This window comes from Mesoplodon densirostris, chromosome 4 (genome assembly GCF_025265405.1).
Source record: "Mesoplodon densirostris isolate mMesDen1 chromosome 4, mMesDen1 primary haplotype, whole genome shotgun sequence".
Taxonomy (NCBI): domain Eukaryota; kingdom Metazoa; phylum Chordata; class Mammalia; order Artiodactyla; family Ziphiidae; genus Mesoplodon; species Mesoplodon densirostris.
In genome coordinates this window covers 138,488,216-138,513,678 of record NC_082664.1, presented here as the reverse complement: position 1 = coordinate 138,513,678, position 25,463 = coordinate 138,488,216, and the positions used below count along the sequence as shown (strand labels likewise).

At 37.3% G+C, this 25,463-nt stretch overlaps 1 protein-coding gene across 2 annotated transcripts in view; it reads left to right on the top strand.

The window, feature by feature from the left end:
* The window catches only part of UNC13C (unc-13 homolog C), a 587,724-nt gene that overhangs the window by 453,165 nt on the left and 109,096 nt on the right, over window positions 1–25,463 (top strand). For both annotated transcript variants that reach the window (XM_060095294.1, XM_060095293.1), the window contains 3 exons: window positions 11,179–11,305; window positions 20,694–20,790; window positions 21,440–21,583. In XM_060095294.1, coding sequence (XP_059951277.1) covers window positions 11,179–11,305; window positions 20,694–20,790; window positions 21,440–21,583 — 368 coding nt within the window. The remainder of the gene's footprint in view (window positions 1–11,178; window positions 11,306–20,693; window positions 20,791–21,439; window positions 21,584–25,463) is intronic.

The window sequence follows — 25,463 nt, the reverse complement described above, 5'->3', positions numbered from 1 at the left end:
GTTATTGTTTCCTTTATTTCTTTTTCATTTATTTCTGCTCTGATCTTTGTGATTTCTTTCCTTCTGCTAACTTTGGGATTTTTCTGTTCCTCTTTCTCTACCTGCTTTAGGTGTAAGATTAGGTTATTTATTTGAGATGTTTCTTGTTTCTTGAGGTAGGATTGTATTGCTAAACTTCCCTCTTAGAACTGCTTTTGCTACATCCCATAGGCTTTCAGTCTTTGTATTTTCATTGTCATTTGTTTCTAGGTATTTTTTGATTTCCTCTTTGACTTCTTCAGTGATCTCTTTGTTATTCAGTAATGTATTGCTTAGCCTCCATGTGTTTGTATTTTTTACAGATTTTTTTTCCTGTAATTGCTATCTATTTTCATAGCGTTGTGGCTGGAAAAGATACTTGATACCATTCAATTTTCTTAAATTTACCAAGGCTTGATTTGTGACCCAAGATATGATCTGTCCTGGAGAATGTTCCATGAGCCCTTGAGAAGTAAGTGTGTTCTGTTGTTTTGTTTTTTGTTTTTTGTTTTTTTGGCTGCGTTGGTTCTTCATTGCTGCGTGCAGGCTTTCTCTTGTTGCAGCTACTGGGGGCTACTCTTCATTGTGGTGCACAGGCTTCTCTTTTTGGTGGCTTCTCTTATTGCAGAGCATGGACTTTAGGCATGCAGGCTTCAGTAGTTGTGACACATGGGCTCAGTAGTTTTGGCATGCTGGCTCTAGAGTGTGGGCTCAATAGTTGTGGTGCACAGGTTTAGTTGCTCTACGGCATGTGGGACCTTCCTGGACTGGGGCTTGCACCTGTGTCCCCTGCATTGGCAGGCGGATTCTTAACCACTATGCAACCAGGGAAGCCCATATTCTGTTGTTTTTGCATGGAATGTCCTATAAATATCAATTAAGTCCGCCTTGTTTAATGTATCATGTAAAGCTTGTGTTTCCTTATTTATTTTCATTTTTCATGATCTGTCCATTGGTGAAAGTGGGGTGTTAAAGTCCCCTACTATGATTGTGTTACTGTCCATTTCCCCTTTTATGCCTGTTAGAATTTGCCTTATATATTGAGGTGCTTCTATGTTAGGTGCATAAATATTTACAATTGTTATATCTTCTTCTTGGATCGATCCCTTGATCATTATGTAGTGTCCTTCTTTGTCTCTTGTAAGAGTCTTTATTTTAAAGTCTATTTTGTCTGATATGAGAATTGCTATTCCAGCTTTCTTTTGATTTCCATTGGCATGGAATATCTTTTTTCACCCCCTCACTTTTAGTCTCTGTGTGTCCCTAGGTCTGAAGTGCTTGTCTTTAGACTGCATATATATGGGTCTTGTTTTTGTATCCATTCAGCCAGTCTATGTCTTTGGGTTTTAGCATTTAATCCATTTACATTTAAGGTAATTATCAATATGTATGTTCCTATTTCCATTTCCTTAATTGTTTTGGGTTTGTTATTGTAGGTCATTTCCTTCTCTTGTATTTCCTGCCTAGAGAAGTTCCTTTAGCATTTGTTGTAAAGCTGGTTTGGTGGTGCTGAATTGTCCTAGCTTTTGCATGTCTGTAAAGATTTTAATTTCTCCATGGAATCTGAATGAGATCCATGCTGGGTAGAGTAATCTTGGTTGTAGGTTTTCCCCTTTCATCACTTTAAATATGTCCTGCCACTCCCTTCTGGCTTGCAGAGTTTCTTCTGAAAGATCAGCTGTTAACCTTATGGAGATTCCCTTGTATGTTGTTTGTTGTTTTTCCCTTGCTGCTTTTAATATTTTTTCTTTGTATTTAATTTTTGGTAGTTTGTTTAATATGTGTCTTGGTGTGTTTCTCCTTGGATTTATCCTGTATGGGACTCTCTGCACTTCCTGGACTTGATAGACTATTTCCTTTCCCTTATTAGGGAAGTTTTCAACTAAAATCTCTTCAAATATTTTCTCAGTCCCTTTCTTTATCTCTTCTTCCTCTGGGACCCCTATAATTCTGATGTTTCTGTGTTTAACGTTGTCCCAGAAGTCTCTAAGACTGTCCTCAATTCTTTTCATTCTTTTTTCTTTATTCTGCTCTGCAGTAGTTATTTCCTCTATTCTGTCTTTCAGTTCACTTATCTGCTCTTCTGCCTGTTATTCTGCTATTGATTCCTTCTAGAGAATTTTTCATTTCATTTATGTGTTGTTTATCTTTTTTTGTTTGCTCTTCAGTTCTCCTGGGTCCTTGTTAAACGTTTCTTGAATCTCCTTCATTCTCTTTCCAAGATTTGGATCATGTTTATTATTATTGCTCTGAATTCTTTTTCAGTTAGACTGTCTATTTCATCTTCATTTGTTTGGTCTGGTGGGTTTTTACCTTGCTCCTTCATCTGCTGTGTGTTTCTCTGTCTTCTCATTTTGCTTAACTTACTGTGTTTGGGGTCTCCTTTTCACAGGCTGCACGTTCGTAGTTCCCATTCTTCTTGGTGTCTGCCCCCAGTATCTAAGGTTGTTTCAGTGGGTTGTGTAGGCTTACTGATGGAGAGGACTGGTGCCTGTGTTCTGGTGAATGAGGCTGGATCTTGTCTTTCTGGTGGGCAGGTCTATGTCCAGTGGTTTGTCTTGGGGTGTCTGTGACCTCATTATGATTTTAGATAGCCTCTCTGCTAATGGGTGGGGTTGTGTTCCTGTCTTGCTAGTTGTTTGGCATGGCGGACACATGGTGTCCACCACTGTAACCTGCTGGTCATTGAGTGGAGCTGGGTCTTAACGTTGAGATGGAGATCTCTGGGAGAGCTTTCACCGTTTGATATTACATGGAGCCAGGATGTCTCTAGTGGACCAATGTCCTGAACTTGCCTCTGCCACCTCAGAGGCAAGTGTCCTGACACCCAGCCTGAGCACCAAGACCCTTTCAGCCACTCAGCTCAGATGAAAAGGGAGAAAAAAAGAAAGAAAAAAAATAAATTTATTAAAAAATAATTATTAAAAAGTAATAAAAAAAATGAAGCAAGACAGAAGAGAGCAACCAAACCGAAAAACAAATCCACCAATGATAAGAAGTGCTAAAAACTATACTAAAAAAAAAAAAAAATGGGCTTCCCTGGTGGCGCAGTGGTTGAGAGTCCCCCTGCAGATACAGGGGACACGGGTTCGTGCCCCAGTCCGGGAAGATCCCACATGCCGCGGAGCGGCTGGGCCTGTGAGCCATGGCCGCTGAGCCTATGCGTCCGGAGCCTGTGCTCCGCAGTGGGAGAGGCCACAACAGTGAGAGGCTCATATACTGCAAAAAACAACAACAACAACAGCAACAAAAAACAACAGAAGCCTAAGCCAAATGATAAAAGCAAAGCTATACAAAGTCACACAAAGAAGCATACACATACACACTCACAAAAAGAGAAAAAGGAAAAAAAAAAAAATATATATATATATATATATATCGTTGCTTCCAAAGTCCACCACCTCAATTTTGGGATGATTCGTTGTATATTCAGGTATTCCAAGATGCAAGGTATATCAAGTTGATTTCGGAGATTTAATCCACTGCGCCTGAGGCTGCTGGGAGAAATTTCCCTTTCTCTTCTTTGTTCGCACTGCTCCTGGGGTTCTGCTTTGGATTTGGCCCCGCCGCTGTGTGTACGTTGCCTGAGACAGGACAGATTTAAAGTAGCAGCTGATTAGGGGTCACTGGGTCACTCAGGCCAGGGTGGGTGGCGGCGGGGGGGAGGGAGAAGTATGGAATGCGGAGAGAGACTGCTGTGGCAGAGGCCAGCATGAAGTTGCAACAGCCTGAGACATGCTGTCTGTTCCCTCCGGGGAAGTTGTCCTTGGATCATGGGACCCTGGCCGTGGCAGGCTGCACAGGCTCCTGAGAGGGGAGGTGTGGAGAGGGACCTATGCTTGCACACAGGCTTCTTGGTGGCTGCAGCAGCAGCCTTAACATCTCATGCCCGTCTCTGGGGTCTGTGCTGATATCCGCCGTTCACACCTGTCTCTGGAGCTCGTTTAGGCGGTGCTCTGAATCCCTTCTCCTCATGCACCCTGAAACAATGGCCTCTTGCCTCTTAGGTAGGTCCACAATTTTTCCCAGACTCCCTCCCGGCTAGCTGTGGCACACTAGCCCCCTTCAGGCTGTGTTCACGCAGCCAACCCCAGTCCTTTCCTTGGTATCTGACCTCCGAAGAAGCCTGAGCCTCAGCTCCCAGCCCCTACCCGCCCCGGCAAGTCAGCAGAGAAGCCTCTCGGGCTGGTGAATGCTGGTCAGCACCGATCCTCTGTGCGGGAATCTCTCTGCTTTGCTCTTTGCACCCCTGTTGCTGTGCTCTCCTCCGTGGCTCTGAAGCTTCCCCACCACCACCACCCATGTCTTCACCCATGAAGGGGCTCCCTAATGTGTGGAAACTTTTCCTCCTCCACAGCTCCCTCCCAGAGATGCAGGTTCTGTCCCTATTCTCGTCTCTGTTTTTTTTTCTTTTTTCTTTTGCCCTACCCAGGTACGTGGGGAGTTACTTGACTTTTGGGAGGTCTGAGGTCTTCTGCCAGTGTTCAGCAGGTGTTCTGTAGGAGTTGTTCCACATGTAGATGTATTTCTGATGTATTTGTGGGGAGGAAGGTGATCTCCACATCTTACTCTTCCGCCATCTTGAAGGTCTTCCCCTCGAAAGCAATTCTTTAAGGAGAAAACTATTAGTAATTCTTATAAGGTTAGTTTTTTGTTTGTTTTTTAGCAGAGGGTGGTACTAAAACCCTGATAATTTGTGTTATCATATCACATACATTCTTAGGAACTAGAAAAGATGGTCTCCAGACTAGAGCAAAACAAAATTTCATCTTTTTAAAAGATAATCGGTCTCCTTCTTTTCTCCTTTAGTGTGTTTATCCTCAGTAGGAGGGACGTGGTAGGTGGGAAAGAAGAGTTGGGGGCCCTACCTACAGTGTGGCTACAGAACATTAGACAAATAGAAGTGTTCCCTTCCTGGAAATGTGGGAACACCAGGAATGAGGGGAATGTAGGAGGGCAGAGATCTTGCAGAGTCCAGGAGAGTGGGTTTGGGGAGGGCTGTAAGCTCTGAGCAGAGTGCCCAAATAGGGAAGAAGGCAAGACTGCTGCATTTATGGAGAAGTGAAGTGTAAATGGTTAAGCAAATAAACTGCAGGTCTTGTCTAGAAATCTGACTGGGGACTGCCCACAACTGGCTTTTACCTACTCTCCAAAGTACAGAGGTGACTTCATTGTAAGGGGCAGAGATTAGCAAACCTTCTCCTTTTATGACACAACATAGGGTTCACCCAAACTTGCTACCAGAACATGAGTAGAAAGAGGAAAAAGCCCAAAGCCTTAATTGGAACCATAGTTATAAAATTTTGCAAAGCAGACAAATATATATATAATAGCATTTCTTATATGAAGTTTTGTTTTATATAATACATATCATCTGGCTCAAATTCCTCTTTGTGCACTGAACCACTAACAGCAAATAATTTCTGTATTTAATTGTTCACCTAAAGTGTAAAATTGGGCTAAATTCATCTCTTCCAAGAGACCACATCCTCCTGTACATATCAAATCATGGCACTTGCTATACTATATTAAATTCCCAGTTACATGTCACCCTTCTTCCCTAAACTCTGTGCATATGGGTCCTTCATCTTTATCTCTCTAGTGCCTCCCATGTGACCTGGCACAAGCTACACACTCAGTAAACATTTTTGTTATTAGATGGAACTGGGTTACCCTTCCCTTCAGGATTCTGATAATGTGCAAAAAATCTTAGAAAAGGTAATACATTTCCAGGCTGTCACCTCTAACACTTGTAAAGACAAGAGCATAAATGGAGGTCCACATAGCATATACCTAAATATTTATCATTTCTAAATCAAGCTAATAAACTTTTAAATGAAATATGCTCTATCATCTTACCTCAAAGAGTCAACTTACTTTTGGGCTTCTCTGGTGGTGCAGTGGTTAAGAATCTGCCTGCCAATGTAGGGGACACAGGTTTGAACCCTGGTCTGGGAATATCCCACATGCCACGGAGCAGCTAAGCCTGTCCACCACAGCTACTGAGCCTCCACTCTAGAACCCGTGCGCCACAGCTACTGAGCCCACGCGCCTAGAGCCCGTGCTCTGCAACAAGAGAAGCCACCACAATGAGAAGCCCACGCACCGCAATGAAGGTTAGCCCCCACTCGCCACAACTAGAGAAAGCCCGCACGCAGAAATGAAGACCCAAAGCAGCCAAATATAAAATAAATAATTTTTTAAATGAAAAAAAGATAAACTTACTTTCATATTGATACAATAAAAAATTTGGACCAGTTATTTTTTAATATGCTGAAAGTTGGCAAAATATCAAAGATAACAATTGAATTATCAATATGCATATTTTGGTGTCCTAAGAGGCAATGTTTGTGTTTTCCAGTGAAGATACAAATAAGTCATAAATTATATTTTTCTTTCAGAAATGTATATTTTCATCTTTTTTTCAGCAAAATGACTAATTATGCCATTATAATAAAATATTCCACATATTTTGTGTTCTATTTACAGTGGCACCAAATAATACATTTCCCAAGTCACATGATGTCTGTTGTCTTTATTTTTTTCCTGTTTTAAAATATTTAAGCATATCTTTGAACTTTTAAAAATTTCTGTTCAGCCTTTTTTTTCTTCTCTGAGGTTACATATTTTCTATCCAATCTCAGTTTACATGCACTCTTTTTTTTAAATTGAGATATAGTTGATTTACAGTATTATATTAGTCTCAGGTGTACAACATAGTGATTCAAAATTTTTATAGATTATATTCCATTTATAGTTTTTATAAAATATTGGCTATATTCCCTGTGCTATATAATACATCCTGTGGCTTATTAATTTTATATATAGTAGTTTGTACTTCTTAATCCCCTACCCCTATCTTGCCCCTCCACCTTCCATCTCCCCACTGGTAACCACTAGTTTGCTCTTCCTGTGAGTCTGTTGCTTCTTTGTTGTATTCATTCATTTTATTTTTTAGATTTCACCTATAAGTGATAACATATGGTATTTGTCTTTCTCCTTCAGACTTATTTCCCTAAGCGTAATATGTTCCAGGTCCATGTTCTTGCAAATGGCAAGATTTCATTCTTTTTTATGGCTGAGTAATATTCCATTATGTGTGTGTGTGTGTGTGTGTGTGTGTGTATACACCACATCTTCGTTATCCATTCATCTGTTGATGAGCACTTAGGTTGTTGGCATATCTTGACAATTGTAAATAATGCTGTTGTGAACACTGGTCTGCATGTATCTTTTCAAACTACTGTTTTCATTTTCTTTGAATATATACCCAGGAGTGGAATTGCTGGATCATATGGTAGTTCGATTTGTAGTTTTTTAAGGAAACTCCATTCTGTTTCCACAGTAGCTGCACCAATTTACATTACCACAAACAATGTACTAGGGTTTCCTTTACTCCACATCCTTGACAACATTTGTAAGTTATGACCTTTTTGAACATAGCCATTTTGACAGGTGTGAGATGATACATCATTGTGGTTTTGATTTGCATTTATCTTATGATTAGTGATGTTGAGCATCTTTTCCTGTGCCTGTTGCCATCTCTGTCTTCTTTGGAAAACTGTCTATTCACGTCTTCTGCCCAATTTTTTTTTTTTTTTTTTGCGGTACGCGGGCCTCTCACTGTTGTGGCCTCTCCCGTTGCAGAGCACAGGCTCCGGACGCGCAGGCTCAGCAGCCATGGCTCACGGGCCCAGCTGCTCTGCGGCATGTGGGATCTTCCTGGATGGAGGCATGAACCCGTGTCCCCTGCATCGGCAGGTGGACTCTCAACCACTGCGCCACCAGGGAAGCCCCCTGCCCAATTTTTTAAATCAAATTATTTGGGGGTTTTTTGATGTTGAGTTTTATGAGTTGTTTATATATTTTGGATATTAACCCCTTATCAGTCATACCATTTGCAAATATTTTCTCCCATTCAGTAGGTTTTAGCATTTTTGTTGATGGTTTCCTTTGCTGTGCAAAAGCTTTTAAGTTTAATCAGGTCTCATTTTTAAAGTTTTGCTTTTGTTTCCTTTGGCTGCAAGACAGATCCAAAAAAATTAGTACTATGATGTATGTCATAGAATGTTCTACCTATGTTTTCTTCTAGTTTTATGCTTTCCAATCTTACATTTAGGTCTTTAATCCATTTTGAGTTTATTTTTATATATAGTGTGAGAAAATGTTCTAATTTCATTCTTTTACATGTAGCTGTCTAGTTTTCCCTTTACTGGTTATTGTGGATATAGATGATTTTACTAATTTTGCTTTTTAACCTTCCTACTAGCTTTGTACATGGTTGATTTACTACCTTTCCTGGATACTTGCCTTTACCAAGGAGATTTTTCTTCCTGTAATTTTCATGTTTTTTGTTGTGGCCTTTTCTTTTTCACCTATAGAAGTCCCTTTAACATTTCTTGTACAGCTGGTTTGGTGGTGCTGAACTCTTTTACCTTTTGCTTGCCTGTTAAACTTTTGACTTCTCCATCAAATCTAAATGAAAGCCTTGCCCGATAGAGTATCCTTGGTTGTAGGTTTTTCTCTTTCGTCACTTTAGTTTCTGCTAAAATGTCAGCTGATAGGCTTATGGGAGTTCCCTGGTTTCTTTTCCCTTGCTGCTTTTAATATTTTCTCTTATATTCAATTTTTGTCATTTTAATTACAATGTGTCTTGGGGTGGTCCTCTTTGGGTAGATCCTGTTTGGGACTCTCTGTGTTTCCTGCACTTTGAGATCTGCTTCCTTTTCTAGGTTAGGGAATTTTCAGCTATTATATCTTCATATATGTTCTCTGCCCCTTTCTCTCTCTTCTCCTCTGGGACCTCTGTAATGTGAGTGTTAGAATATTTGATGTTATTCCAGAGATTTATTAAACTTTCCTCATTTCTTTTTTCTTTTCTTTTCTTTTTTTTTTTTTTGTGGTACGCAGGCCTCTCACTGTTGTGGCCTCTCCCATCGCGGAGCACAGGCTCCAGACACGCAGGCTCAGCGGCCATGGCTCACGGGCCCAGCTGCTCCATGGCATGTGGGATCTTTCTGGACCAGGGCACGAACCCATGTCCCCTGCATTGGCAGGCAGACTCTCAACCACTGTGCCACCAGGGAAGCCCCCTCATTTCTCTTTATTCTTTTTTTCTTTTTTCTGTTCAGCTTTGGTGATTTCCACTACTCTATCTTCCAACTCACTGATCTGTTCCTCTGTATCCTTTAACCTACTGTTGAGTCCTAGCAGTGTATTTTTCATTTAGTTATTGTATTCTTCATCTCTGTTAAACAGTTTTAACTTCTGGATTAAAGACCTAAATGGAAGACTGGAAAGCATAAAATTAGAAGAAAACATAGGTAGAACATTCTATGACATAAATCATAGTAATAATGATAACATTTACATACTAATAACTCTGTTCTTCCATTCTTCTCCTGAGTTCTTTGATCATCTTTACAATCATTACCTTGAACTCTTTCTCAGATAGACTGCCTATCTGCATTTCACTTAATTCTTTTTCTGGGGTTTTATCTTGTTCCTTTGTTTGGACCATGTTTCTCTGTCACCTCATTTTGTCTAATTTGCTGTTTTTATTTCTATGTATCTGGTATGTTGATTATGTTTCCTGACCTTGGAGAAGTGGCCTTTTGTAGGAGATGTCCTATGTGTCTCAGCAGCCCACTCCTCACTGGTCACCAGAGCTGTATGCTCTAGGGGCGCCCCTATGTGTGTGGATCCTTCTGTTGTGGAGGGTAGACTACTGGGGGCAGTCTGGTAGGCATGGCTGGCTCCCAGTCCAGTTGGTTGCCAGGCCCATCCTTGCACAGCGACAGCCAGTCACCTAGTTCATAATTTTGTCTGGGAGTTTGGTCTATAGGTACTAGTATATTATTCTTGTTTCTGTGTATAGATGTATGTTTTCTCTGTGTCTCTGCCTCTTTCTTGGTTCTACAAATTGTCTTGAATTAATCATTGCTTAGATAATTTGAAAATGTTCAGTTTGGGGTTCTGTTACCTCTTGTGTTTATTATTGGGATTTAACTCTCTTTACAGTCAGGTTTTGAAAATCAAGGATGACCTCAATTACCTTATAACAATCTAATTGCTTCAGTTAGTGTTTTCAGCCTGGAATATTAACTAAAGGGCGTTCCTATTATAAATTAAAGCCCTTAGCTTGAAGGAGATTCACAGACCTCTACCAGAACTTCTCAGAGGACACTCTCAACCTACATATAGTTAGGGATATTTGGGGTTTGGTTGTGCCTATACTTAGAGCCAGAATTGGCCAACATATTAATATTGAGCAGAGTTAAATGTGTTCAGTAACATTATTTTTTTCTCTATTCCCCAGTACTATATGTTCAGATCAAAGTAACAGTTTTAAGCTATACTTTTTGAGCAAGAGAGAGAAAAAAAGTCACATATTAGAAAATCCTGCTATATGGGAAAAGAATCTAAAAGAGTGGATATATATATATATATATATATATATATATATATATATATATATATATATATATATAATTCATTTTGCTGTACACCTGAAGCTAACACAACCTTGTAACTCAACTATACTCCAATAAAAATTTAAAAAAAAAGAAAATCCTGCTAAATAAATGTCAAAAAAAGGTCACAGCGTACAAAATAATTTTTGCTGAACTTAAAAGGTGAAGAAGAAATCAACTAGCTTAGAAGTTAAATATAATTCTTCTCCTTAATTCTCTAAGTATTAAATATCCAGGCCAAAAATGCAATCTACTCATTCACATTTCCATTATTAATCAGGGATTATGCCTCCTAGTTTGATTCATGTTTTATTCATACTTACAAGTTTTCATTCTTTCTGGCACTTTGAATCATGCTAAAAGTACTCAAAATGTGAAAGCTTGCAGATAAATAGAAAAATGGTGATACATTGTCACTCTTTAACACACCAGAATTCTCACCTTTTTCAGGAAGGCACATTAGAGCATTCAAGTCATTTCTCATTACTGCCTGAGCTATTCTACATAGGACCTAACAGATGATTTTTGCATTTTGTAAACTTTCAGGTCTGTCTTTAGCAATTCAGTTTGCTTTAACCTCAGATATGTTATTTTCTTTCTTTTTGAAATACGAATAATAAAAGTAGACTGGAACACAGCATTGTTGGCAAACCAAACTTTATTAAATATTTGATTTTATCCATTACAGAACATGAAAAGCAGCGGTTATGCAAGAGCACCGATTATATGAATTTGCATTTCAAAGTGAAATGGTTTTATATTGAATATGTGCGAGAACTTCCTGCCTTCAAGGATGCCGTTCCTGAATATTCCTTGTAAGTAGTGATTTTCACCCCCACATTTATTCTCAATTCATAGTCCTGTAAAATTAAACCTGAATTATGCAGCCCTAAAATCTCTTCACATAATCTTCATTTGAATGCTGACATTTCTGTCATAAAATTAACATTAAATGATTTGCATACCTTTGGGAACCATATTTAATTAAATTGTGTTACATTTTTCAAGTATGACTTACTTGGATATTCAACTCAAAGAGAAAGAAATACATAAGACATAATACATAATGGCTCACATGATGAAATTATTTCTTGTAAAAGTGCTTGAACTCAAATTTTGTTGGGAAAATGAGGAGTGCTTGTGTATTGATCTATATAATCCAAATTACTCTTTATTTCAAACCTAAAAATGTCTTGGATATTTATATTTCTAAACTAGAAGTCATTATTAAACAGGTAACATTTTCAGAAACATGAATCTATCAGATACAATTGTAGTCACACAGATTTATAATACTCTGCATTTTATGTTTGTCAGAATTCTTTTTTATTCTGTTGAGGGAGGGCTTCCAAATTCTAGGCATTATGCCAAGTGTTGTAGGACAATAGTGAACAAAATAAAGGCCTCAGCTTGAAAGGAGTTTATACCCAAGAAGATAGTGTAAGAACAAAAATCCTGCTAAAACAAGACAAATTGAAATAATCACTAATTCAAGTAATATGAGCAAAGTGCAATGGGGTCTCACAGAAGAGAGATATTACCCCGTTTCAATGACTCTACACAGTATTTATGGATGGGATAGCATTTGATACAGTCTTTGAAATGTTGTTCGGGCTATGGCAAGAAAACTAAAGGAAAGTTATGAGTTATAATTATGGAGGAAGGAATACATGGGCTATGGTCCATGGGAAATAGTTTCATTTCAGTGGAGTACAGGGTATCTTTACAAAATTAGTAGAAAGTAATGTAGGAAATGTGGTTTTGAACTAGATTATATAAATACTCTGAAGGTTTTACCACTTTTATTAGGCATTGTAGGGGTTGGAAAAGGTAGAGAATGGAGAGGAGTAGGGAAGGGATTTAGAAGTTAGTGAGTAACATAGTGATGCGATTAGAACTGCCCACTTATATAACTTTTCTCATAGAAGCTTATAAGATAGAATTGTATACTGGGAGAAATAAAAATTGTATATACATAATAGAGTGATTGTAGTAAAAATGTAAAGGATGAAGATGTATGGGAGAGAATTTCAAAAATCGAATTTACAGAATTTGTCAACTAAAGACACATGAGGATAAAAGAAAGAAGGAAGAGTTAAACATGCAGTACATGTGCCTAAGTGTTGGTAGTATCATTGACTGGGAATAGGGAAATGAAAAAAGAAGCCATTTACCAAGAGAATTCTGCTTCTGGCTCTGTGTAGACTAACTAAACTACATTAACTTAAATCAAACTAACATGCTCACTGAAGACCAACTATAAAAGCAAAATAAAATTAAACAGTATCAGAGAGCAATTGAGGCAACCAGAGATTGAGGAGCTAAGGTCTCTGTGAAAAGAAATGCATTGAGGTGAACCCTGTATTTGCTGCAGTTTCTCTCCAGTGCTCTCCATCTACACACATTTACCAATTTGCCATATAAGTCATGGTGGTCAAATAGAGAACAGTAACCCAGAGTTTATAGTGATCTCCCTGGGCTAGAGAAACAAACATTGGTGTTCAAGGCTCTGAAGGCTGCTTTGTCTTGTGGGACCAACATCCTAGAATAAAGAGAACTACAGAGAAGTAAATATAGCATGCTGCATGCAGTTTCTCCTTGAGGTATTCTCTGATCCTTAATCTGCCCATGTGTGGAGAGTGAGGCAGAAATAAACAAGTAGAAAGTAGGCACTAAGAGATTAAAAACCAAGCAGAGACTTCCACAGTCTCACAATGCTGGGGAGATAAAAATTAGAAAGCAAGGCTTCCTAAGAAAGAAGAAGCATTATAAACATCCCAGGTTTTCAGGTGAGAACCCTGAAGGACTCTGTCCTAAAAATACAGGCAAACTGGAAATAGCCCAGTCTAAAACCCAGTCTTTCCTAGATTGTGGTGATCTCCCTACATTCTGTCTACAAGAAGAAATTCAGATCCACTTTGGAGGAAATGATCAACCAAAGATTCCACAATTTTTCATAGACATTGCACAGTATTTAACAAAAGATTAAAGACTGCCAGGCAACAGGACCAAATGACTAGAATCCAAGAGGAAAAGAGAAATTAGTCTTATCAGACATAGAGTTTGATGCGTACTTCAAATCATGGGAGAATTTCAACAGAAAAATGGAACCTATAAGAAGAATAAAATGGACATTGTAGAACTGAAATAGGATGAAATTAGGAATGCGATAGATGGACCTAATGGCAGAATATACATAGCAGAAGAGGGCTTAAATAATCGGAACATATTTTTGAAGAATATTTTCATATAAAAACAGAAACAAAAATACAAAATATAGAAAAAATAGAACAGGGATATATGGGACAAATTATAAAAAGGTCTAATGTACAAAGACCTGAGTTCCAGAAAAGGAGAAGAGAGAAACAGTACTACAGCAGTGTGTGAAGTTACTAGATGTGGATTTTGCAAAACTGATGAAAAACATGAAGCCACAGTTCAAGAATTTCTATAAATCCTAAGAAGGGTAAATGCAAGGAAAACTGCCTGTAGGTACATCATAGAAAACTGCTTAAAATCAAAAAGAAGAAGAAATCTTTAAATGTACTGGGTCAAGAAAGGGAAGACACTTTACCTTCAAAAGGGCTACAATAAAACAGTTGGCTGATTATTCAATAGAAGTGACTGAAACCTGAATACAATGCAATGATATCTTTTAAGTGCTGAAAGAAAACAACTAACAATTTAGAATTCTACAAGTGTCAAACGTAGCCTTCAAAAATAAAGGAAAATAAAAACATTTATATAACTGAGAAGTTAAGAGAACATATTTCCAGCAGACTGTCACCAAAAATATACTCTAAGCCTTCAGACAAGGAAAATGACTCAAGATAAAAATACAGTAATAGGGCTTCCCTGGTGGCGCAGTGGTTGAGAGTCCGCCTGCCGATGCAGGGGACGCGGGTTCGTGCCCCAGTCTGGGAAGATCCCACATGCCGTGGAGCGGCTGGGCCCGTGAGCCATGGCCGCCGAGCCTGCACGTCCAGAGCCTGTGCTCTGCAACGGGAGAGGCCACGACTGTGAGAGGCCCGAGTACTGCAAAAAAAAAAAAAAAAAAACAGTAATATAGTAAAGAATTACAATCATTAAAAAAGGTGAACAAATGTGTACATTTAAAACACATAAAAAAATAAAAAATAAATAAATAAACACATTAACTATATAAAATTTTTTTAATCTGTAAAATAAAATATACATAGGATTAGGACTTCCCTGGTGATGCAGTGGTTAAGAATCTGCCTGCCAATACAGGTGACACAAGTTCAATCCCTGGTCTGGGAAGATCCTATATGCTGCGGAGCAACTAAGCCCATGCGCCACAACTACTGAGCTTGTGCTCTAGAGCCCATGAGCCACTACTGAAGCCCGTGTGCCTAGAGCCTGTGCTCTGCAACAAGAGAAGCCACCGCAATGAGAAGCCCATGCACCACAATGAAGAGTAGCCCCCACTCACCACCACTAGAGAAAGCACATGCACAGCAATGAAGACCCAATGCAGCCAAAAATAAATAATAAATAAATAAATTTAAAATAGAAGACAGCAATAGCATGAAAAGGTAGCAGAGTGATACACTGAGTAAATACAAGATCCTTGGCTTGTTTGAAAAGTGTAAAATACTCATTTTAAAAAGCTTTAAATATGTCGTGGATGTGTATTATAATTTATAGTGTAACCCCTTAAGGTATAATATAATACTATGCATCAATAATATAATGGGGAAGAGGAGGAGGATAAAACAAAATTACGTAAAAGTCAAGAAATGAGAATGAAAAGAAGGAAGAGCAAGTAGGAAATTGAGGGTGGGGGAAGCAAATGATAGATTTAAAATTTAATGTATCAGAAAATTAAGCATAATCATTAAATGCAAATAGATTAATACTCTAGCCAACAAGTATTATCCTACTAGATAAAATAGCAAAACTCAAAATATCTTGCTTACAATTTATTCACCTAAAACATGAGTCTAGAAATGTTAAGTAAAAGGATGAAAAAAATAATTGAAAAGAACATTACACAGCTATCCTGATATTAGACAAAATAGATTTTAAGATAAGAAATATTTTGAGAGAGAGAAATTTTTCATGGTGATTAAAGGAGCAATTCAACAAAAAGATGGGAAAGATATCTAATGGAAAGATACCCCATGCTCTTGGATTGGAAGAATTAATATTGTTAAATGGCCATACTACCCAAAGCAACCTACAGATTTAATTTGATCTCTATCAAATTACCCATGACATTTTTCACAAAACTAGTTATTACCCTAAAATTTACATGGAACCATGAAGGACCCATGAATTGCCAAAGAAATCCTGAGGAAAAAGAACAAAGCTGGAGGCATAACCCTCCTAGACTTTGGAGAATACTACAAAGCTACAGCAATCAAAACATCATGGTATTGGCACAAAAACAGACATATGGATCAATGGAACAGAATAGAGAGCCCAGAAATAAACCCACACATCTAGGCTCAATTAATCTTTGACAAAGGAGGCAAGAATATACAATGGAGAAAAGACAGTCTCTTCAGGAAGTGATGTTGGGAAAGCTGGACAGCTACATGTAAATCAATGAAGTTAGAACACTTCCTCACACCATACACACAAAAAAACTCAAAATGGCTTAAAGACTTAAACATAAAACATGACACCATAAAATTCCTAGAGGAGAACATAGGCAAAACATTCTCTGACATAAATCATAGCAACATTTTCTTAGGTCAGTCTCCCAAGGCAATAGAAATAAAAGCAAAAATAAACAAATGGGACCTACTCAAACTTATAAGCTTTTGCACAGCAAATGAAGCCATCAACAAAATGTAGAGACAACCTATGGGATGGAAGAAAATATTTGCAAATGATGTGACCAGCAAGGGATTAAATTCCAAAATATAAAATCAGTTCATACAACTCAATAAAAAAAACCAAACCACCCAATCAAAAAATGGGCAGAACAAATAAATAAATATCATTTTTCTTTTTGTTCAAACTTTAAAAATAACTAGGCAGAAGACCTAAATAGACAATTCCCCAAAGAAGACATACAGATGGCCAACAGGCACATGAAAAGATGCTCAACATCGCTAATTATTAGAGAAATGCAAACCAAAATGACAAAGAGGTACCACCTCACACTGGTCAAAATGGCCACCATCAAAAAGTCTACAAATAACAAATGCTGGAGGAGAGGGTGTGGAGAAAAGGGAACCCTCCTTCACTGTTGGTGGGAATGTAAATTAGTGCAGCCACTATGGAAAACAATATGGGGATTCCTTAAAAAACTAAAAATAGAGTTGCCATATGATCCAGCAATCCCACTTCTGCGCATATATCTGGAGGAAACTCTGACTTGAAAAGATACATACACCCCAAAGTTCATAGCAACACTATTTACAATAGACAAGTCATAGAAGCAGCCTAAATGTCCATTGATAGATGAATGGATAAAGAAAATGTGGTACATATATACAGTGGAATACTACTCAGCCATAAAAAGAATGAAATATTGCCATTTGCAGCAACATGGATGGACCTAGAGGTTATCACACTAAGTGAAGTAAGTCAGACAGAGAAAGAAAAATGTCATATGATGTCACTTATATGTAGACTGTAAAATATGATACAAATGAACTTATTTACAAAACAAACACTCATAGACACAAAGAAAACTTATGGTTACCAAAGGGGAAGGGGGAGGGAGGGATAAATTAGGAGTCTGGGATTAGTAGATACAAACAACTATGTATAAAATAGATAAACAACAAGGTCCTACTGTGTAGCACAGGGAACTATAATCAATACCCTGTAACAAACCATAATGGAAAAGAATATGAAATAGAATATATATATATATATATATATGAAACCATAACATACATAACTGACTCACTTTGCTATACACCAGGAACTAACACAGCATGGTAAATCAACTATACTTCAATTAAAATATTTCAAAAATAAAATTGAAAAAGATATTTCATTTCTAAATTTGTATGTATCAAATGACATGTCAGCAAAATATATAAAGCAAATATTGTCAGAAGTAAAATGAAAAATCAAATCTACAATTCTATTTGGAGATTATACGTCTTTCAGAAACTGATTGAAGAATCAGACAAAAAATGTCATTAAGAAAAAAGACATTTCAACAACATGATATCTGTCCATCTATTTCTGGTCACCCAGAGTTTCCACAAATTTTCATAGATATTGTTTACACATATACACACACACACACACACACACACTACCTATCTACAATTATAACCAGCAATGAGAAAATACACATTGTTATCAGATGTACATGGTGCATTTACCAAAATAGACTATCTGATAGACCAAAAAGCAAGTATAATGAATTTTAAAAGATTGAAGCATATACTGTATGTTCTTGGACCACTGTGGAATTAAGCCAAAAATCAACTCCAAGAAGATAACTAGAAAGTCACCAGATAGGGAAATTAAGCAGGTACTCTAGATCATTCATAAGTCAAAAAACAAATCACAGTGTAGATTACATGATATTTTTAACTAAGTGATAAAATATGGCATGTCAAAACTTGTGGATTACAGCTAAAACAGTAAATAGAGGAAGATTTATAGCTCTAGTTCTATAAAGAGAAAGGAAAAAAGGCTATAATATCAGTAATATAAGTTATCAGAAGAAATGTTTAAAAGCCAGTCAAGTCAAGAGAAATTAGAAAAAGAAAATAATCAACATGACCTGGAATAAAAATAAAGTAGAAAATTTAAGGAGAAATTAAAAAGCCAAGTGTGTTTTTGAGAAGACTATAAAAATCAAAAAAACCTTAGTAAGGCCAGTGAAAAAAGATATGTCACAAATTACCATTTTCAGGAAAAGATGTCACTAAAGATGCTACAAAGATAAAAAATTATTAAGAGAGTATTTATGGTAGCATATTTAAAAGTTAGACAAAATGTACAAATTCCTTTAAAAAGAAAACTTATCAAGCTAGCATAGGAAAAAAGTTAAGATCTGAGAGGATCTATAACTATTTTAAAATTTGAATCCTTAAATAAAAATCATGTCACAATTAAAACTCCAGGCCCAGATGGCTCCAAATGGAATTCTTCCAACTGTTTAAGAAAGAATATCAGCAATGTTACACAAACTGTTCCAGAGAAGGCAGGAATACTTCACAAATCCTTTTTGAGGTCAGCATATCCTCACTACTAAAACCTATTGAGAACATGACAAGTAAGAATAATTACAGGCCAATTTCTCTCTGACCATAGTTTAAAAAAATAAATGAAATATTAGCCAATAGAATTCAGTGGTCTATAAACAGTAATATAACATGACCATGGGGAATTTATTCCTGGAATATGAGATTAGTTAAACATTTTAAAAGCAATGAATGTAAATCACCACATTTAAATTATGAAGGAGAAAATCGCTACAATCATTACACTAAATATATAACAATAATTAGATAAAATAGAAGATTAATTTATTATAAAAATCTCTTATCAAGTTAGGAATAGAAGGGAACTCTCTTAATCTAATAAAAGACCCACCCTTTGAAAAAAACTGTACAAACATTCTCATGGATAAAATTTTGAAAACTTCCCCCTGAGATCAAGAATGACTGATTATATATATGTATAAATGAATCACTTTGCTGTACAGTAGAAGTTAATACAACATTGTAAATCAGCTATACTTCAGTAAAATAAATTTTTTTAAAAAGACAAGACCAATAGCTGATAACATTACTTTTATTTAACATTGTGCTAGAAGTCCTAGACAGTACAATAAGACAAGAAAGAGAAAAGTATAATGGTTGTAAAAGCATATAATGATGCTATCCATATGTGTATATGACATATTTATACACCTAGAGAATTCAAAAGAAAGTATAGGAAAACTAATAGAATCTAAAAAGTGAATGTAGTTAAGTTCATTGAATTTCTATGTGATAGCCACAGTTAGAAAATTACATATAAACAATACCATTTGAATGGCATTAAAACCGTGATAAACACATGTGATGAAAGATGTGCATGCCCTCTATTGAGGCAACTATAAAATATTACTGAGAGGATTACTTAAGATGAACTAAATAAAAATATACAATATTCCTAAAAAGATGCATTATTGTAAAGGAGGTAGTTCTCCCCACATTGACATACAGATTCAAAGCAATCCCATAAGGAGTCCTGCAGCTATTTTTGTGTAGATTGACAAGTTCATTCAAAAATATGTAATACATAGAAATGCAAAGGGCTAAGACTAGCCATAGCAATCTTCAAGAGGAAGTAAAAAAGTTGGAGAACTGCACTATCAGTCATCAAGACTTATTCAAAAGTTAATTATTAATTGTATGGTGTTGTGCATGACAAATAGACCAATGAAACAAAATAGTCCAGAGACAAACCCATACATTGCTGTTACCTGATTTGCATCAAAGATGCCAACTCAAAGCAGTGGGGGAAAGCATGACCTTCTAAATAAATGGTGCTAGACAACTGTACAACCATACGGAAAAAAGAACTTTAAAACTTAGACCATTCACAAAACCCACCTACTGGTGGATTGCAGATCACTAAAATTAAAGGTGAGCACCCAGTATCAGTTACAGGAGATGAGTCGGTGTAGATGAAAGCCAGATGGTAAAGCCCTAAGAAATGAGAGAATGGCACAGTGGGGCACATAGCACACAAGATCTACATTTTACAGGATTTTGAATTGTAAAGGGAATTGTAGAGTGGGAATTGGGAACTAAGCATATTTGAGGCAGCATTGGAAGGGCCCAGAGAAAGGTAGAGATTGAAGGTAAAAGAGAAGGGGATATATATATATATATATATATACACACACACACACACATATAAACACACACACACACACACACACATATATATATATACACACACATGTATATGGTACACTGCACAGCATGCGGGACCTTAGTTCCCCGATCAGGGATTGAACCCATGAACCTGTACCCCATATAGTGGAAGCTCACTTGAACTCCTAACCACTGGACTGCCAAGGAATTTTGAGAAGGGGATATGTTTGAGAAGTGAAACTAAAGGTCTTCAAGGTAGCAGAACTAGAAAAAGAATGAAAAGAGATTTTTGGTCCTGAATTACTCTCAGATAAGAAAAGAGCAGTATTCACTGTTAATCATGTGCAAATGACATCTTTTACAGTATGCAATACTATTGATTTTTTTTCAGGTGGTTTGAACCTTTTGTCATGCAGTGGCTAGATGAAAATGAAGACGTGTCAATGGAGTTCCTTCATGGAGCCCTGGGAAGAGACAAAAAAGATGGAGTGAGTTTAAATGACTTTCAGATTGCTTATTGTCAAGATTCATTTACACTGCTCACTTTTAAGCTAATGGGAATTTTTAGGCTTATTGCTATTAATTAAGTTTCATTTTAATCCTCTCATTACCAAAATATAATTAAAACACAATTTTAAATGCTGATAAGAACCCTAGGGAATTGCTTTAAAAAAAATTGATCACCCTTTTGCCCCAAGATTCTTTACTCCTTGAATTGGTCTGAATCTACAAGTTTAGTGGGCTTATACAAAGCTCCCCTGTTGTTCTGGAACCCTTCCAGGATTCCAAGATTAGGAACGGATACCCTCCCAATCCCTCTGGAGCAAATCAAATGTCTTGAGCCACAATCAGTTTGCCTAAACCGTCCTAATTCCTGTGGGGAATGAGAAATTGAAAGAACCAGTCCCTCAATTCAGTAATGGAGAAACCAATTAATAGCAACCTGCCCCATGATATTAGTTTTACTACACTTTCCAGAAAAGGAGATGGATGATTTTAAAATAAGCAAGCATTTTATTACTGGGAAATGAAAGTACATGATATAGGAGATTGAGCTGTTTTTGTGAAATAATGGATTGCTTTCACAGTCCCTCTAAAGTATGCTTATGAGGATGGTTTCACCTTCTCTCCCCTCAGTTCCAGCAGACATCTGATCACGCACTGTTTTCTTCCTCTGTGGTTGATGTCTTTGCTCAGCTTAATCAGAGCTTTGAGATTATTAAGAAACTGGAATGTCCCCATCCTGAAGCATTATCTCACTTAATGAGAAGATTTGCAAAGGTAGGTTAAATGGAATGAATCCTTTCTTCGCTGGGACTATGGCATGTTGTTATTTTCCTGCACAGAATTTGAAAAATGCTGTTGTTTTGTAGCATTAGTCTTGTCTGACTACTACCCCAATTTAATTTTCTAATTCCAGTAAAAATAGGCTGTTTCAGGTTTGTCATCTGACTCTCTTTTTACCCTTCCTGTTTCCTAAGTATGGATTTATCATCTTAAAAAATCTATTAATTATTCACATGAATGACCCAGTCATTTGTAATTGATGAGACTACCATAGGTGGCCAAATTAATTTCTATTTCAGCTTTGTAGCTGAAAATAAATCTTGGAATTTCATATTCAAATCGCAGGTATTTTTTTTAATCAGTAGTATGATAAAAAGTATTTAAACTTGGAGTAATGAAAACTGAGTTCTAACTTCAAATCAGCCAATAACTGTAGTGTGAGTCTGAGCAGTTCCCTTGATTTTTTTTTAAACATCTTTATTGGAGTATAATTGCTTTACAATGTTATGTTAGTTTCTGCTGTATAACAAAGTGAATTAGATATACGTATACATATATCCCCATATCCTCTCCCTCTTGCGTCTCCCTCCCACCCTCCCTATCCCACCCCTCTAGGTGATCACAATCAAGGTCACAAAGTCCCTTGATTTTTATGAGTTTAATTTTCTTAGTTGGCAAATTGATTTTGAGCAACCAGATTCCTCTGAAGACCTCTTCCTCCTCTTACTGTCTAAGAAGGCTTGCAAAGTACTTACTACTTTGCAAAAGTTTCTGGGGAAATATAAGAAATAAAAACTGCTGTCTCTGCCCTTCATATCTTAAAAAAAAAATATATATATATATATATATATATATATATATATATACACACACACACACACACAGAATAATCAAGACCACATGACATGAACTAATTGGAAGATGACATGAAGAGGGACACAATTCAATCTCAAGCATAGTAGAGTGCACACTAAGTTGAGCGGAAGGAAAACTAATGAGAGCTGAAATACAGTTTCCCTGGGAAAACAGGGCTCATTCAGCCTACAAAGGTGAAGTTAGAAAAGTATTGTAAGCCACGGGAATAGCAGGAACAAAGGGAAAGGAAAAGCTGAGTGTGACGTGAAGAGCAGGGAGAAACAATCCTCTGGCAAAAAAGAAAAAAAAAGGAAAAAAAAAAATCTGTTCTGGGAGAAGTAGTGGGGAATGTTAGGAGAGTGAGGATGGGTCCAGATCTTGAAGAGCTCTGCTTCCCAGGCTGAGAAGTTTATACTTAATCTTTTGAACAGTTTAAGAAACTGTTCAGTTAAGAAACAGTGAATATTTGGAGATTTTGAATCACGGTAATGATACGACAAATGTAGGGATGTAGGGCAATGACCTATACACTCCTATGCCTGAAGGCCCTAAGGATAAGCCTGGCTTCATGGGTTGGATGATGGCAGAGGTTTCAGCTGGCTGTTTGTTTGACAAGGGCTTACTCTTTGCCTCACTTGCACAATTTACTAGCCACTTTAAGAGATGTAGTCATGAATAAGCACAATCTCTGGCCTCAAAAAACCTATAATGAGATGGCCAAACCTATAAACAACTATGAAAACGTCAAATGCTATAATCAGGGTATCTCAGAGGTTGAAAAAAGCCTAGTGTATATCTATATCTCTCTATCTATATAGATATATAGGTAGAGAGATAGGTAGAGAGATATAGATATAGATCATGTTAAAAAATAAAGACTTGCCAAAACTCAGTGAAATTGTGTAATATTTAAGACGTATCAATTTGCTAGGGCTGCCATAAATAAAATACCACAGAATGGTGGCCTAAACAGTAAAAATTAATTTTCTCACAGTTCTGGAAACTATAAATCCAAGATCAAGGTGTCAGCAGGTTTGTTTTCTTCTGAGGGCTCTCAGGGCTTCTTGCAGATGACTATCTTCTTACTGTGTCCTCACACAGTCTTTCCTCTGTGTACCTACAACCCTGGTGTTTCTATGTGTGTCTAAATTTTCTCTTCTTATAAAGACACCAGTCATATTGGATTAGGGCTCACACTAATGGCCTTATTTTAACTAACTCACTTTTTGAAAGGCCCTGTCTCCAAATACAGTCATATTCTGAAATATTAGGAGTTAAGGTTTCATTATATAAATTTTGAGGGACAAAATTCAGCCCCTAAAGGATGTATACATTTAATATGCCACTGCTTTCAACCACAGACACCAACACAAGAGTAGATTACTTCATTTGTGTTATCACAAAAAGTCTAAATTTGAGATCCTTTATGAATGGAAGGCTGGAGCCTGACCCTGTCATTGGCTCTGGCTCTTAGAAAAGTTTAAGCCTGGTTCACTGACAGGTGGATTAGGAAAGGGCTTCTTGTAGGAGGCAGCATCTTTATTAACTGTAGTAGGATAGTTTTGCTGAGGTAACAAGGAAACCAAGAAACTGTATGATTTAACACAACAAAGATTTACTTCCTGCTCACCCAACATCAGATACTGGTTGGGCAACCCTATGGGGGAGACTTTGTCAAAAATAAACAAAGCCAGATACTAGTTAAAGTTGTAAGGACAGATTTTAGTTAGCAATAAATGAGTGCAATGGGGAAGGGTCCAGACTGAATGAGAGTCAATTTTGATTTGTACAGATGTCACTGGCTGTTTTAGAGGCAGAAGGTAGGAACAGGGAGGGCACAAGCAGGGGCTCAAAAATCAGGAAGAGGGGGTTTGGTCCACGGGAAGCCCATCTGGGTTTGCTAACTGGTGCTTATCGAAGTTAGCCTCCTACCCTCCCCCAGAGGCTGGGAAACAGGGGCCCTATCCTCAGGTGTTGGCTGGAACAAGTGGTAAATCTTTTGGCAGCCTTGCATTTTCTCAGGCAGGCACTTTCAGGGCATGTAGAATCATCCCAGGGATGTGGCCTTGAGCTGTTAGAAACTATGCTACTGTTTTGTTCAAGTCTTTATAGGCCAAGGTTGAGGCCTAGTAGGGAAGAGGACTCGGAAGAACCTGGGTAGAGTTTGGTCAAGAGAGAATCTTTGTGGTCCTTCACCATTCTGTGACTCAGGAGTTCTAGCTTGAGAGGTCCCACTGAAGAAAGAGCATAGGATTCATAGAATGCTGTGGAATTACAGTTGGAAAGTTAGACCTGCATTGTAAAGAGTCGTAAAGAACTGGCGAAGTAGCCGAACTTCTTTAGTAGAAAATGAGAAGCCAATGAAGGCTTTTAGGCAGACAAGCTGTCAGCCTAAACTGTATTAAAATATTTATCTGCCATGAGATATTTTGAACTCCAGTCTTTATATCTGTTTACTAGGAAGACTAAAGTAACCTCGCACTTTTAAAGAGGTAATAATAGCTAAAAATCATTTATTGGGACTTTCTTGGTAGCAGCTGATTCCAATTTCCCATAATGGGGAAATCTACAGTGAATTCTGTAGGAGAATTATTCTAAAAAATTCCTGAAATCTTTTCTTGACTAACAGCTGTGTTTTGGGTGACTGACAAGAAAAGAATGAAACAGGGTCATTAGGGATAGTGTTTTTAAAACTATGTTACATGCTATTCCTGGAACTCTGTAGTAGAAGCAGATTCAGATGAGAATTTCATAATCTCAGAGTTAATATATTTAGTAACATACTGTCATAATTGCACATATTGCAAAAGTAACTAGAATTCACCCTCAGAGTAGTCGGGTAGAAGGTTATGTAAGGTGGAGACACAGAAGCACTGAGTAGGAGTAGCAGGAAAGCCGAACTGGGACTCTCTGAAGCAAGAAGAAAAGAATTAGGCTCCATGTGTCACTGAGGAAATGTGAGCTTTTATTGACACAGTAAAATAACTTCAATGAAATAAAGCATTTTTAATCTATGGGC